The following is a 12,617-nucleotide window of genomic DNA, read 5'->3' as shown; positions in this document are numbered from 1 at the left end:
GAATTAATCAAGTTAGGGTGCAGAGGAGTTGAACTGTCAAACTTGTGAATGGAGAAAGACTCCTGCAATGTGAAAGATGGTGGGCGGAGCCAATGAGGAGAAGGGGCGGGTGGAGACTTTAGAGGCACTGGGCGGGGCCTGTAAGACTTGTGTCGTAGAATGATAGGCAGTGCTTCTTGACAGAACAACGGTGACACAGTATTACCTTCTCACTATTCAGATCCCAGACCCCCACCAGGGGCAATCCAACATTTCCTAATCTCATTCCTGTCCTCTCCTCCGGGCTACAACAACATGGCCGCAAGAAGGCACTGCCTATTGACCTGAGATCACACAGTGCTCCCTCTAGAGGACAAATTCTTTACATTACACCTGCAGCTTTGATGCAGCCATTTCCTTGTAGCACAGAGAGCCTGTTTTCTCAAGTACAGTTCCTTAAATACAACGAATTTCGGTTTTTCATAAGCCATATGTTCTTTGCTTTAATGGAGGTATGCTATTAGGGTTAAAAAATGTAAGATTTGGATGTGTGTTTTTGCTGTGGAAAAAGCTGGTGGCCATTTTGTTGTAGCCCAGGGAAAAAGACATGGAGGAGTACCAGTGAGAGCAGAATGTTAGGCTGGAGAATGGCTGCACAGAAACGAAGAGGTAATATTGCCTTTCTTATACAGGGGAGACAAAGATATAACATTACTACAGTACAAATCTGTCATATTGTAGACTAAGCCCAAATCAGTCATTATTGGGGTGTCAGTAAAATGTGAGGGTGTATCCCATACTAACCAATAGGGCAGTTCTTTATATTTCTCTTTATATGCTCTTAAATAGGGATGAGCTCCGGCGTGTTCGCACAGTCTACGTGCAGAGCCCGCCAGGAAGTCTGCACGGCGCTGCGCTAATCACAGGTAGGGAGACCTATTCCCGATGCCCGGCTGCAGAGATCGGGAAATGTCTCCCTGCCTGTGGTTAGAGCAGCCCTGCGCCGACTTCCTGGCGGGCTCTGCACGTGGACTGTTCCTCCTCCTTTTGGTCTTATTTATATACCGTATTTATCGGCGTATACCGCGCACTTTTTTGCCCTGAAAATCAGGGCAAAATCGTGGGTGCGCGGTATACGCCGATACCCGCTTTCCCGCGCCGAGTTTTGAATACTGCGCCGACATATACGGAGCGCAGTACACTCGGGTATAGTCGGCCAGTCTCGGCTCCTTCTGTCCTGGACGTACAGGATGTGAGCGCGAGTGTTGCCGAGCCTGCCCGACAATACACGCGTGTACTGCGCTCTGTATATGTCGGCGCAGTATTCAAACTCGGCGTGGGAAACGAGCGAGAAGGACGCCGGACCCGACGAAGAGGACACCCGAAGCCCGCAGCCGGACCCGACGAAGAGGACACCTGAAGCCGCAGAAGGACGCCGGACCCGACAAAGAGGACACCCTAAGCCGCAGACGGACGCCGGACCCGACGAGGCCGCCGATGGACGCCGCGCAAGACACCAAAACTTTAAGTACAAAAAAAACTTTTTCCACAGGATTCGGGGCCACTTTAGGGGTGCACGGTATACGCGGGAGCGCGTTATACCGCGATAAATACGGTAATTGTATATAAAATGCACTTTTTATCTTTCAAAAAATGTTTCCCAGTGCTAAACTTTTCTAAATTCTAAAAGGGCTTACGATGGCGCAACGCCATGTACGCCGTCGTAAGTCCTTATCTGGGCCGTCGTATCTATGCGACTGATTCTTAGAATCAGTTACGCATAGATAAGCATTAGATCCGACAGGCGTAAGGCTCTTATACCGTCGGATCTTAAATGCAATTTTTTTTTTTGGCCGCTAGGTGTCGCCTCCTTCTTTTTTCCCCGTCGAGTATGCAAATTAGCTAGATACGCAAATTCCCGAAAGTACGCGCGGCCGACGCAGTGAAGTTCCGACGTTTACGTTAGGCTTGTCCCGGCGTAAAGTTGCCCCTGCTATATGAGGCGCAATCAATGTTAAGTATGTCCGTCGTTCCCGCGTCAAAATTTGTAAATTTACGTCGTTTGCATAAGTCGTCCGTGAATGGGGCTGGACGCCATTTACGTTCACGTCGAAACCAATGACGTCCTTGCGACGTCATTTGGAGCAATGCACCCTGGGATATTCTTCGGACGGCGCATGCGCAGTACGTTCGGCGCGGGAACGCGCTTAATTTAAATACTACACGCCCCCCTACCTGCCTAATTTGAATTAGGCAGGCTTGCGCCGGGTGATTTACGCTACGCCGCCGCAACTTTACAGGCAAGTTCTTTGTGAATAAAGCACTTGCCTGTAAAACTTGCGGCGGCGTAACGTAAATGAGATACGTTACGCCACCGCAGAGATACGCCGATCTCTGTGAATCCGGGCCTAAATTGCTGCATTTTAAAAGCCAATATAAAGGAATAGTAGTGGTAAAAAAAAGTCCTTGTGGATTTAATTAACCTTTTTTTTTTTGTTAATTCTCCTTTAACCACTTAAGCCCCGGACCAATATGCTGGCTAAAGACCCAAGGGGTTTTTACAGTTCGGGACTGCGTCGCTTTAACAGACAATTGCGCGGTCGTGCGACGTGGCTCCCAAACAAAATTGGCGTCCTTTTTTCCCCACAAATAGAGCTTTCTTTTGGTGGTATTTGATCACCTCTGCGGTTTTTATTTTTTGCGCTATAAACAAAAATAGAGCGACAATTTTGAAAAAAATGCAATATTTTTTGCTGTAATAAATATCCCCCAAAAACATATATAAACATTTTTTAAAAAAATTCCCTCAGTTTAGGCCGATACGTATTCTTCTACCTATTTTTGGTAAAAAAAATCGCAATAATCGTTTATCGGTTGGTTTGCGCAAAATTTATGGCGTTTACAAAATAGGGGATAGTTTTTTTGCATTTTTATTTTTTTTACTAGTAATGGCGGCGATCAGCGATTTTTTTCGTGACTGCGACATTATGGCGGACACTTCGGACAATTTTGACACATTTTTGGGACCATTGTCATTTTCACAGCAAAAAATTCATTTAAATTGCATTGTTTAGTGTGAAAATGACAGTTGCAGTTTGGGAGTTAAACACAGGGGGCGCTGTAGGATTTAGGGATCACTGTGTATGTGTTTACTAGTGTAGGGGGGTGTGGCTGTAGGAATGACGTCATCGATCGAGTCTCCCCTATAAAAGGGATTACTCGATCGATGCGCCGCCACAGTGAAGCACGGGGAAGCCGTGTTTACACACGGCTCTCCCCGTTCTTTAGCTCCGGGGAGCGATCGCGACGGAGCGGCTATAAACAAATAGCCGCGCCGTCGTCCCGGATCGCTCCCCGAGCGGACCCGACCTCCGCATGTAGCGGGGGGGGGTCCCGATCGGACCCCCCACCCACGTCTAGCAGAGGACGTACAGGTACGTGATTGTGCCTGTCCGTGCCATTCTGCCGATGTAAATGTACATGAGGAGGTCAGGAAGTGGTTAAGGGGGTGTGGCAGGGGGGCGTGTCCTCTGCCAACATACATTTGTTAGTAGGTGTCCCTCATTCTCATCTCAAAATGTTGGGAGGTATGGCTAAGGATGAGGCTGAATTTTCGAACATGATGCACCATCTTCGAATGCTGAGACCCGGAGAGGTGAAGGCGAGGTGGTGCTCCGGCAGCAAAGAGAGGCGCAGGATCTGTAGGAGGACACGTGTTCTCCTCTCTTTTGCCGAATGCTGAGACAGGGGTGGGCTGAGACAAGCTTCTCTGCGGAGGTGCGCAGGATCTGGTGGAAGATTTCTGTCCTCCTCTCTGCTGCCGACTGCTGAGACAAGGTATGGGCAGATACCAGGTGGGTGCCACGGGTGGAGGAGAGGTGCGGTGGCCACATGGAATGACCCGGCGGGCCGGATTTGGTCTGTGGGCTTTGTGTTTGACACGTGCTTTAGGGTCTCTGAGACAGGAAACAAAGGGATACAGGCAGCAAAAAATAAACTGATGGGCTTTAACCCTTCTTACTCTGTCCAAAACTATCCTGTTGGGGTTGTTGGACAAAAATTGTTAGTTATATTTCTTCCTTTGTAACTCCTCTAGGTAAAAATATGTAGCAGCCAACCAGCTGGATTTCTAGTCATGGACAAAGAAAGCTTCTAGATGGACACAAGGATCTATACAAGGACACCATGATGGAGGACCTCGAAGAGGACAACCTAAATATCATTAAAGTTGAAGCTTTGAATGATGACGAAGAGATGGACGAAAAGCCATGTAGGGAGCAGGAATGCCCCCCAGAGATCAGCACAGGTGAGGAATAAACACTAAATCCAGAGAAGAGTCCCAGATCCTCCTTGTTCAGTCACTACAATAATCTCTTATTTTTTAATGGCACCCCAAACAAAAAAAAACTGCAAAAACGCACTGGGCTCAGTGCCAAAAAAGGAAGATAAGCTACTTTGGTGCCAAACGCATTGCGTCCCTCGGGTGTGAATGCAATCTCAATCCAGAGAAGAGTCCCAGATTCTCCTTGTTCAGTCACTACAACAATCTCTTATTTTTTAACCACTTAAGCCCCGGACCTTTAGGCAGCTAAATGCCCAGGCCAGGTTTTGCGATTCGGCACTGCGTCGCTTTAACAGACAATTGCGCGGTTGTGCGACGTGGCTCCCAAACAAAATTGGCGTCCTTTTTTCCCCACAAATAGAGCTTTCTTTTGGTGGTATTTGATCACTGTGGTTTTTATTTTTTGCGCTATAAACAAAAATAGAGCAACAATTTTGAAAAAAATGCTATATTTTTTACTTTTTGCTGTAATAAATATCCCCCAAAAACATATATAAAAAAAATGTTTTCCTCAGTTTAGGCCGATACGTATTCGTCTACCTATTTTTGGTAAAAAAAATCACAATAAGCGTTTATCGATTGGTTTGCGCAAAATTTATAGCGTTTACAAAATAGGGGATAGTTTTATTGCATTTTTATAAATTTTTTTTTTTTTTACTACTATTGGCGGCGATCAGCGATTTTTTTCGTGACTGCGACATTATGGCGGACACTTCGGACAATTTTGACACATTTTTGGGACCATTGTCATTTTCACAGCAAAAAATGCATTTAAATTGCATTCTTTATTGTGAAAATGACAGTTGCAGTTTGGGAGTTAACCACAGGGGGCGCTGAACGTGTTAGGCTTCACCTAGTGTGCGTTTACAACAGTAGGGGGTGTGGCTGTAGGACTGACATCATCGATCGAGTCTCCCTTATAAAAGGGATCACTCGATCGATGCAGCGCCATAGTGAAGCACGGGGAAGCCGTGTTTACATACGGCTTTCCCCGTTCTTCAGCTCCGGGGAGCGATCGCGACGGAGCGGTTATAAACGAATAGCCGCGCCGTCGTCCCGGATCGCTCCCCGAGGGAATCCGCCCGCCGCACGCAGCGGAGGGGGTCCAGATCGGACCCCCCACCCGCTAGAAGGCAGGGACGTATATATACGCCCATCTGCCTGTCCGTGCCATTTTGCTGACATAAATAGTCATGCGGCGGGCAATAAGTGGTTAATGGCACCCCAAACAAAAAAAACTGTAAAAACGCACTTGGCTCAGTGCCAAAAAAGGTACATAAGCTACTTTGGTGCCAAACGCGTTGCGTCCCTCAGGTGTGAATGGAATCTCAATCCAGAGAAGAGTCCCAGATTCTCCTTGTTCAGTCACTACAACAATCTCTTCTTCTCCCCCCTCCTCTGTCAGTAGACAGTAATGGGGAGACAGTATGTGCCCAGTGGGGGGGGTCAGGAGCCATCAGCCTCTATTAGACTCCGGCTCTCCTCTTCACATCATGTCATTGTGTGTTACCAGCCAAGAGACGTGACCAGTCTCCCCCCCCCCCCCCCCCACACACACACTCTCTCTCTGGGGTCTCTCGTACATCTCAGTACAGAGGGCTTCACTCTCTTCTTTATTCACAGATCCCGGAGACACTCCAGAAAATGTCACATTGGCGAAGGACAGAAGACCTTTGAAGATTAAAGAAGAGGAAATCCCTTCAGAGATCAGCACAGGTGAGTAATAAATACTTAATCCAGAAAAGAGTCCCAGATTCTCCTTGTTCGGAGATTCTTTATTGACCATTTGGGCTCTGTATATTTGTCCTGCAAATGGTTAAAAAAGGCTAATCCCAACATCCCTTTAGACGTGTCACCCTTGATAGTCAGCCTTGGCCATTCTGACCCAAAGGAATGCCAGTGGTGCTTTCTTTGCCATAACTCTATACTCAGATAGCGTTGGAACTGCAGGCAACCTTATCGGGAATTGGACCTGGCATCATCGACTTCAGTTCTTAGAGCATAGCAGGAGGAAGATGAAAAACTGTTCTCCAAACTTTGGCTCATTGCTTTCCTTTAGCTGGCCCTTGGACCACTATTCCTCCCACTGACACCTACAATGAGGTACTACTCCTCCCACTGACACCTACAATGAGGTACTACTCCCACTGACACGAAGGATGGGCCACTTTCCCTCCCACTGACACGAACGACGGGCCACTTGCCCTCCCACTGACACGAACGCCGGGCCACTTGCCCTTCCACTGACACGAACGACGGGCCACTTGCCCTTCCACTGACACGAACGACGGGCCACTTGCCCTCCCACTGACACGAACGACGGGCCACTTGCCCTCCCACTGACACGAACGACGGGGCACTTGCCCTCCCACTGACACGAACGACGGGGCACTATTCCGCCCACTGACACGAGCGACGGGCCACTATTCCTCCCACTGACACGAGCGCTGGGCCACTATTCCTCCCACTGACCCGAGCGCTGGGCCACTATTCCTCCCACTGACCCAAGCGCTGGGCCACTATTCCTCCCACTGACACCAGCGCTGGGCCACTATTCCTCCCACTGACACCAGCGCTGGGCCACTATTCCTCCCACTGACACCAGCGCTGGGCCACTATTCCTCCCACTGACACCAGCGCTGGGCCACTATTCCTCCCACTGACACCAGCGATGGGCCACTCTTCCTCCCACTGACACCAACGCTGGGCCACTATTTCTCCCACTGACACCAGCGCTGGGCCACTATTCCTCCCACTGACACAAATGATGGGAAATTAGGTTGTGGGCAAGTTGGGTGGCTGTGTCGATGGGCTTTGGGCTTCAATAACATGAGTTTGAGATGATTCTGAGATTATTGAAAATTCATTGACAGGAGCAGTTGACCTCCAGGAAGGAAAAATATAGGCAGGTTAAACTTCAGCTTTGAAAATACAGACGTCTAGGAAATCCAATCCTATATTTTTGTGTTTCCTACAGATGGATCCATTAACAAAAACCCACCAGAATGTCAATGTCCTCCATCATCCCAGGTGTCCACACAGACAAGCTGGAGGAGCTCTCAGGTTTATCAGGTAGCAGGACCCTTATAAATACAAGTTTGAATTCGTATGATCTGTGCATGGATTTAAGGGATATGCGAAAGCCGTTATCGGTTTAGTTGATATAATACGTGTATTCTTTATTTCAGGCTGCAGATCTGCTTAATATTAAAATCTTTGTCAAAGAGGAAGAGGATGAAATTCCCCCAGAGATCAGCACTGGTGAGTACTAAGCACTAAATACAGAAAGGAGTCCTAGATTCTCCTTGTTCTCGGTTAGTAGACATCATCACAGAGACAGAAGGTGCCCAGGGTGAGAGTTCTGTTAACTGATTGTTTAAATTAAACATTTTGGTAAAAGGGCACTATTCCTTCCACTGACACCAACAATGGGCCACACTTCCTCCCGACTGATACCAAAGATGGGCCACACTTCCTCCCGACTGACACCAATGATGGGCCACACTTCCTCCCGACTGACACCAACGATGGGCCACTCTTCCTCCCGACTGACACCGATGGGCCACTCTTCCTCCCGACTGACACCAACGATGGGCCACTCTTCCTCCCGACTGACACCAGCGATGGGCCACTCTTCCTCCCGACTGACACCAGCGATGGGCCACTCTTCCTCCCGACTGACACCAGCGATGGGCCACTCTTCCTCCCGACTGACACCAGCGATGGGCCACTCTTCCTCCCGACTGACACCAGCGATGGGCCACTCTTCCTCCCGACTGACACCAACGATGGGCCACACTTCCTCCCACTGACACCTGCAATGGGCCACAATTTCTCCCACTGACACCAACGAGGGGCCACACTTCCTCCCGACTGACACCAGCGATGGGCCACACTTCCTCCCGACTGACACCAGCGATGGGCCACAATTTCTCCCGACTGACACCAGCGATGGGCCACTCTTCCTCCCGACTGACACCAGCAATGGGCCACTATTTCTCCCACTGACACCAACGATGGGCCACAAGATTTAGGAGTTTGTCTGTGGGAATTTGTGCCCATTCTGCCTATGGAGAATTTGCGGGGTCAGATACAGATGTTGGATGGAATGACCTGACTCGCAACTTACGTTCCAGTTCATCCCAAAGGTGTTCAGTGAGATTGAGGTCAGGGCTCTATGTAAGGCTACTTGAGTTTCTCTATACCAAAGGTGTGAAGCCATGTATTCTTAAAGCTGCCTTTATGCACAGGGGCACAGTCATGCTGGAACTGTTGCCACAAGGTTAGAAGTCTACAATTGTCTAAAATATCTTTGTATGCTGGAACGTTAGCAGTACCTTCACTGGAAACTCATAAACTCAATAATCTGAAGGGGTGACTAAATATATAGGGCCAGATTCACGTAGGTGAGCGGCGGCGTAACGTATCGTAGATACGTTACACCGCCGCAAGTTTTCATCGCAAGTGCCTGATTCACAAAGCACTTGCGATGAAAACTATGCTGGCGGCCTCCGGCACAAGGCGGGCCAATTCCAATGGGCGTGTGCCATTTAAATTAGGCGCGCTCCAGCGCCGGACCTACTGCGCATGCTCAGTTTCGCAATTCCTGTCGTGCTTTGCGCGCCGTGACGTAATTTTTTCGAACGGCGACGCGCGTAGCGTACTTCCGTATTCCCGGACGTGTTACGCAAACGACGTTAAATTTTTAATTTCGACGCGGGAACGACGGCCATACTTTAGAGAGCAATACGTTTGCTGACTAAAGTTAGGGCACCCAAAACGACGACTAACTTTGCGGCGGGAAACTAGACTAGCAGCGAACGCGAAAATCCGTCGTGGATCGCCGTAACTCCTAATTTGCATACCCGACGCTGGTTTACGATGCGAACTCCCCTCAGCGGCGGCCGCGGTATTGCATCCTAAGATCCGACAGTGTAAAACTATTACACCTGTCGGATCTTAGGGATATCTATGCGTAACTGATTCTATGAATCAGCCGCATAGATAGAAACAGAGATACGACGGCGTATCAGGAGAAACGCCGTCATATCCCTTTTGTGAATCTGGCCCTTAGTTCATATAGGTTAGTGTGATGGTCAGGTGTCCACAAATGTTTGGCCATAGAATTTTTTTTTTCCTAAATAGCTTCCTTTACCTTAGTGCAGTCCTCCTTCACTTACCTCATCCTTCCATTTTGCTTTTTAATGTCCTTATTTCTTCAGAGAAATCCTCACTTCCTGTTCTTCTGTCTGTAACTCCCAGGTGTGGAGTGTTGTGCTCTCTATGTTGCAGATAGAGAAAGGAGCTGTGTGTTAGTGGGTGTCCTGACTCTACTGTAGTCCAAGGGAGGGGGCGAGCACGACACTCCACACCAGGGAGAAAGCCTTGCATTACTGTGTGTAGTTACAGACAGAAGAACAGGAAGTGAGGATTTCTCAGAAGAAATAAGGACATTTAAAAGCAAAATGGAAGGGTGAGGTAAGTGAAGAAGGACTGCACTAAGGGAAAGGAAGCCATTTAGGGGAAAAAAAAAGTGTACCTTTACAACCCCTTTAACCACTTTCAGACCTGCGCACGACGATGTACGTCCTATTTTTAAAGATTGATATCTCGGTAACGGCAGCAGCTGCTGCCACAACCGAGGTATCGATCTTTAGTGTGCGCGGTCCGGTACACGATAACGGCGGTCTCCGCGGCGGATTCGCCGCGAGATCGCCGTTATCGGTGGCGGAGGGGGGCCCCCCCCTCCCGCCGCTCTCCCGCACCCTCCGCCGCTTACCGGAGCCGTTGGTAGCGGCTGAGGAGATCGGGACCGTTCGGCTGGTGACTGGGGACGAGACTGAAGGAAAAATCCCCTTCACCCGTCCCCATAGCTCTGCTGGGCGGAAGTGACATCAAAACGTCAGTCCCGCCCAGCCTCTTAAAGAGACAATTTTTTTTTTGTCATTTGAAAAAATGACAGTTTCATTTATTTATTTTTTTCTTGCATTTTAGTCTAAATATGAGATCTGAGGTCTTTTTGACCCCAGATCTCATATTTAAGAGGACCTGTCATGCTTTTTTCTATTATAAGGGATGTTTACATTCCTTGTAATAGGAATAAAAGTGATCACATTTTTTTTTTTTTCAGTGTAAAAAGTAATAAAATAAATACAAATAAATAAGAAAACAAAAAAAAAATGTTTTTAAAGCGCCCCGTCCCGACAAAAAGCGAACGCATACGCGAGTAGCGCCCGCATATGAAAACGGTGTTCAAATCACACAAGTGATGTATCGCCGCGATCGTTAGAGCGAGAGCAATAATTCTAGCCCTAGAGCTACTCTGTAGCTCAAAAAATGCAACCTATAGAATTTTTTAAACGTCGCCTATCAAGATTTTTAAGGGTAAAAGTTTGACGCCATGCCACGAGCGGGCGCAATTTTTAAGCGTGACATGTTGGGTATCATTTTACTCGGCGTAACATTATCTTTCACAATATGTAAAAAATTGGGCCAAATTTATTGTTGTCTTATTTTTTAATTCAAAAAAGTGATTTTTTTCAAAAAAAAAGTGCGCTTGTAAGACCGCTGCGCAAATACGGTGTGACAAAAAGTATTGCAATGACCACTATTTTATTCTCTAGGGTGTTAGAAAAAAATATATATAATGTTTGGGGGTTTTAAGTAATTTTCTAGCAGAAAAAACTGTTTTAGTCTTGCAAACACCGAATCTGAAAAACACCTAAGGTCTGGAAGTGGTTAAGGTCTTTGTTTAAAAACACCTGTTCTTTTCTTCTTTCTTATTTCCTCCAGATGGCCAACATCAAACCCATACCTTGACCTCAATGGACAATGAAGAAGAAGACGCTTCCAAATCCATAATATCTCGTAACGCCCGTAAAGGCGATGAACCGGCTTCCTGTTCTAAGTGTGGGAAGTGTTACAGCCGGAGGTCAAGCCTCCTCAGACACATCCAGACTGTCCACCTGGGAGAGAAACCATATTCGTGTTCCGAATGTGGCAAGTGCTTTGACCAGAACTCCAATCTCATTAAGCACCAGAGAGTTCACACGGGGGAGAAGCCGTACTCCTGTTCCATCTGCGGGAAGCGCTTTGGAGAAAAGTCAAATGTCGTCCTCCATGAAAGGACCCACACAGGAGAGAAGCCATATTCCTGCTTTGAGTGCGGCAAATGTTTTGCCCAGAAGGCTTCCTTGGACTCCCACCAAAGGACTCACACAGGCGAGAAGCCTTTTTCCTGTCTCGAATGCGGCAAACATTTTACCAACAAGAGAACGCTCATTAGCCACCGTAGGATTCACTCGGGTGAGAAGCCCTATGAATGTTCCATATGTGGGAAGTGCTTCACCGACAAGTCGGACATGGTGAAGCATAAGCGGATCCATACAGGTGACTATCCCTATATGTGCTCTGAATGCGGCAAAGGCTTCATCGCCAGGTCCGTCTTCATCATTCATGAAAAGATGCACTCTGGAGAGAAGCCCTATTCCTGCTCGGAGTGTGGGAAAGGTTTCACCAAGAAACAACATCTCATGGACCACATGAGACTTCACACGGGGGAGAAACCATTTTCCTGTCCGGACTGCGGCAAGTTCTTCAGGCAGAAGTCGGGGCTGGCCAAGCATCGGAGGAAAATGCACAGGATAGAAGTGCCCATTATCTGAGATGTCCGTCAAAACAAGAGTCCTGTCTTCATGAAAGCAATGGCTTGCAGGTCCATAGATTCCCCAAGTGGGTCTAATTTAAAAAAAAATTAATTAATGATTACAGGCAGTCCCCGACTTACGAATGACTCCTACCGTGCTTCCCCGAAAATAAGACGTACTCCGAAAATAAGCCGTAGCGGGATTTCGACGCAAGATCGAAATATAAGACATCCCCCCGAAAATAAGACGTAGCGATGGCGTGTCGAATCCCCGAAAATAAGACGTAGCAATGGCGTGTCGTATGCGTACTGTACTGGTGCGGAGCTCAGGAGCTGTAAAGAAGTCGTGCAGCCCTTCTTATCTGCTCCACGGTATCTCTAAGTGACCGGAGAGGTGTCGGCAGCCCCATAAATACGGTAAGGTCGGCTCCATACTGTTGTACCACACTTGCCGGTAAAAAAAATAAGACATCCCCCGAAAATAAGCCATAGTGTGATTTCTGGAGGAAAAATAAATATAAGACAGTGTCTTATTTTCGGGGAAACACGGTACTTACGAACGGCCTCAATCCCTTCTGCTTGTGCTCCACGCTGGTCCTGGATACCTCCGAGCAGCTATCTTGCCGTATTCCACACTGCAGTACTTCATGT

The 12,617-nt window shown here is 47.9% G+C and overlaps 2 protein-coding genes across 2 annotated transcripts in view; both read left to right on the top strand.

Moving 5' to 3' along the window:
* The window catches only part of LOC120909924 (zinc finger protein 300-like), a 196,851-nt gene that overhangs the window by 98,769 nt on the left and 85,465 nt on the right, over positions 1 to 12,617 (top strand). The window lies entirely within an intron of this gene.
* LOC120909921 (zinc finger protein 501-like) lies at positions 426 to 12,201 on the top strand. The gene is made up of 6 exons (XM_040321738.1): positions 426 to 648; positions 4,076 to 4,285; positions 5,945 to 6,037; positions 7,299 to 7,393; positions 7,510 to 7,582; positions 11,114 to 12,201. Exons 2-6 carry the CDS (start codon positions 4,165 to 4,167, stop codon positions 11,983 to 11,985), a joined length of 1,254 nt encoding a protein of 417 aa, XP_040177672.1. The 5' UTR covers positions 426 to 648; positions 4,076 to 4,164; the 3' UTR covers positions 11,986 to 12,201.

This window comes from Rana temporaria, chromosome 8 (genome assembly GCF_905171775.1).
Source record: "Rana temporaria chromosome 8, aRanTem1.1, whole genome shotgun sequence".
NCBI lineage: Eukaryota > Metazoa > Chordata > Amphibia > Anura > Ranidae > Rana > Rana temporaria.
The sequence above is the reverse complement of the archived record's forward strand: the minus strand, read 5'-3'. Positions and strand labels throughout refer to the sequence as shown.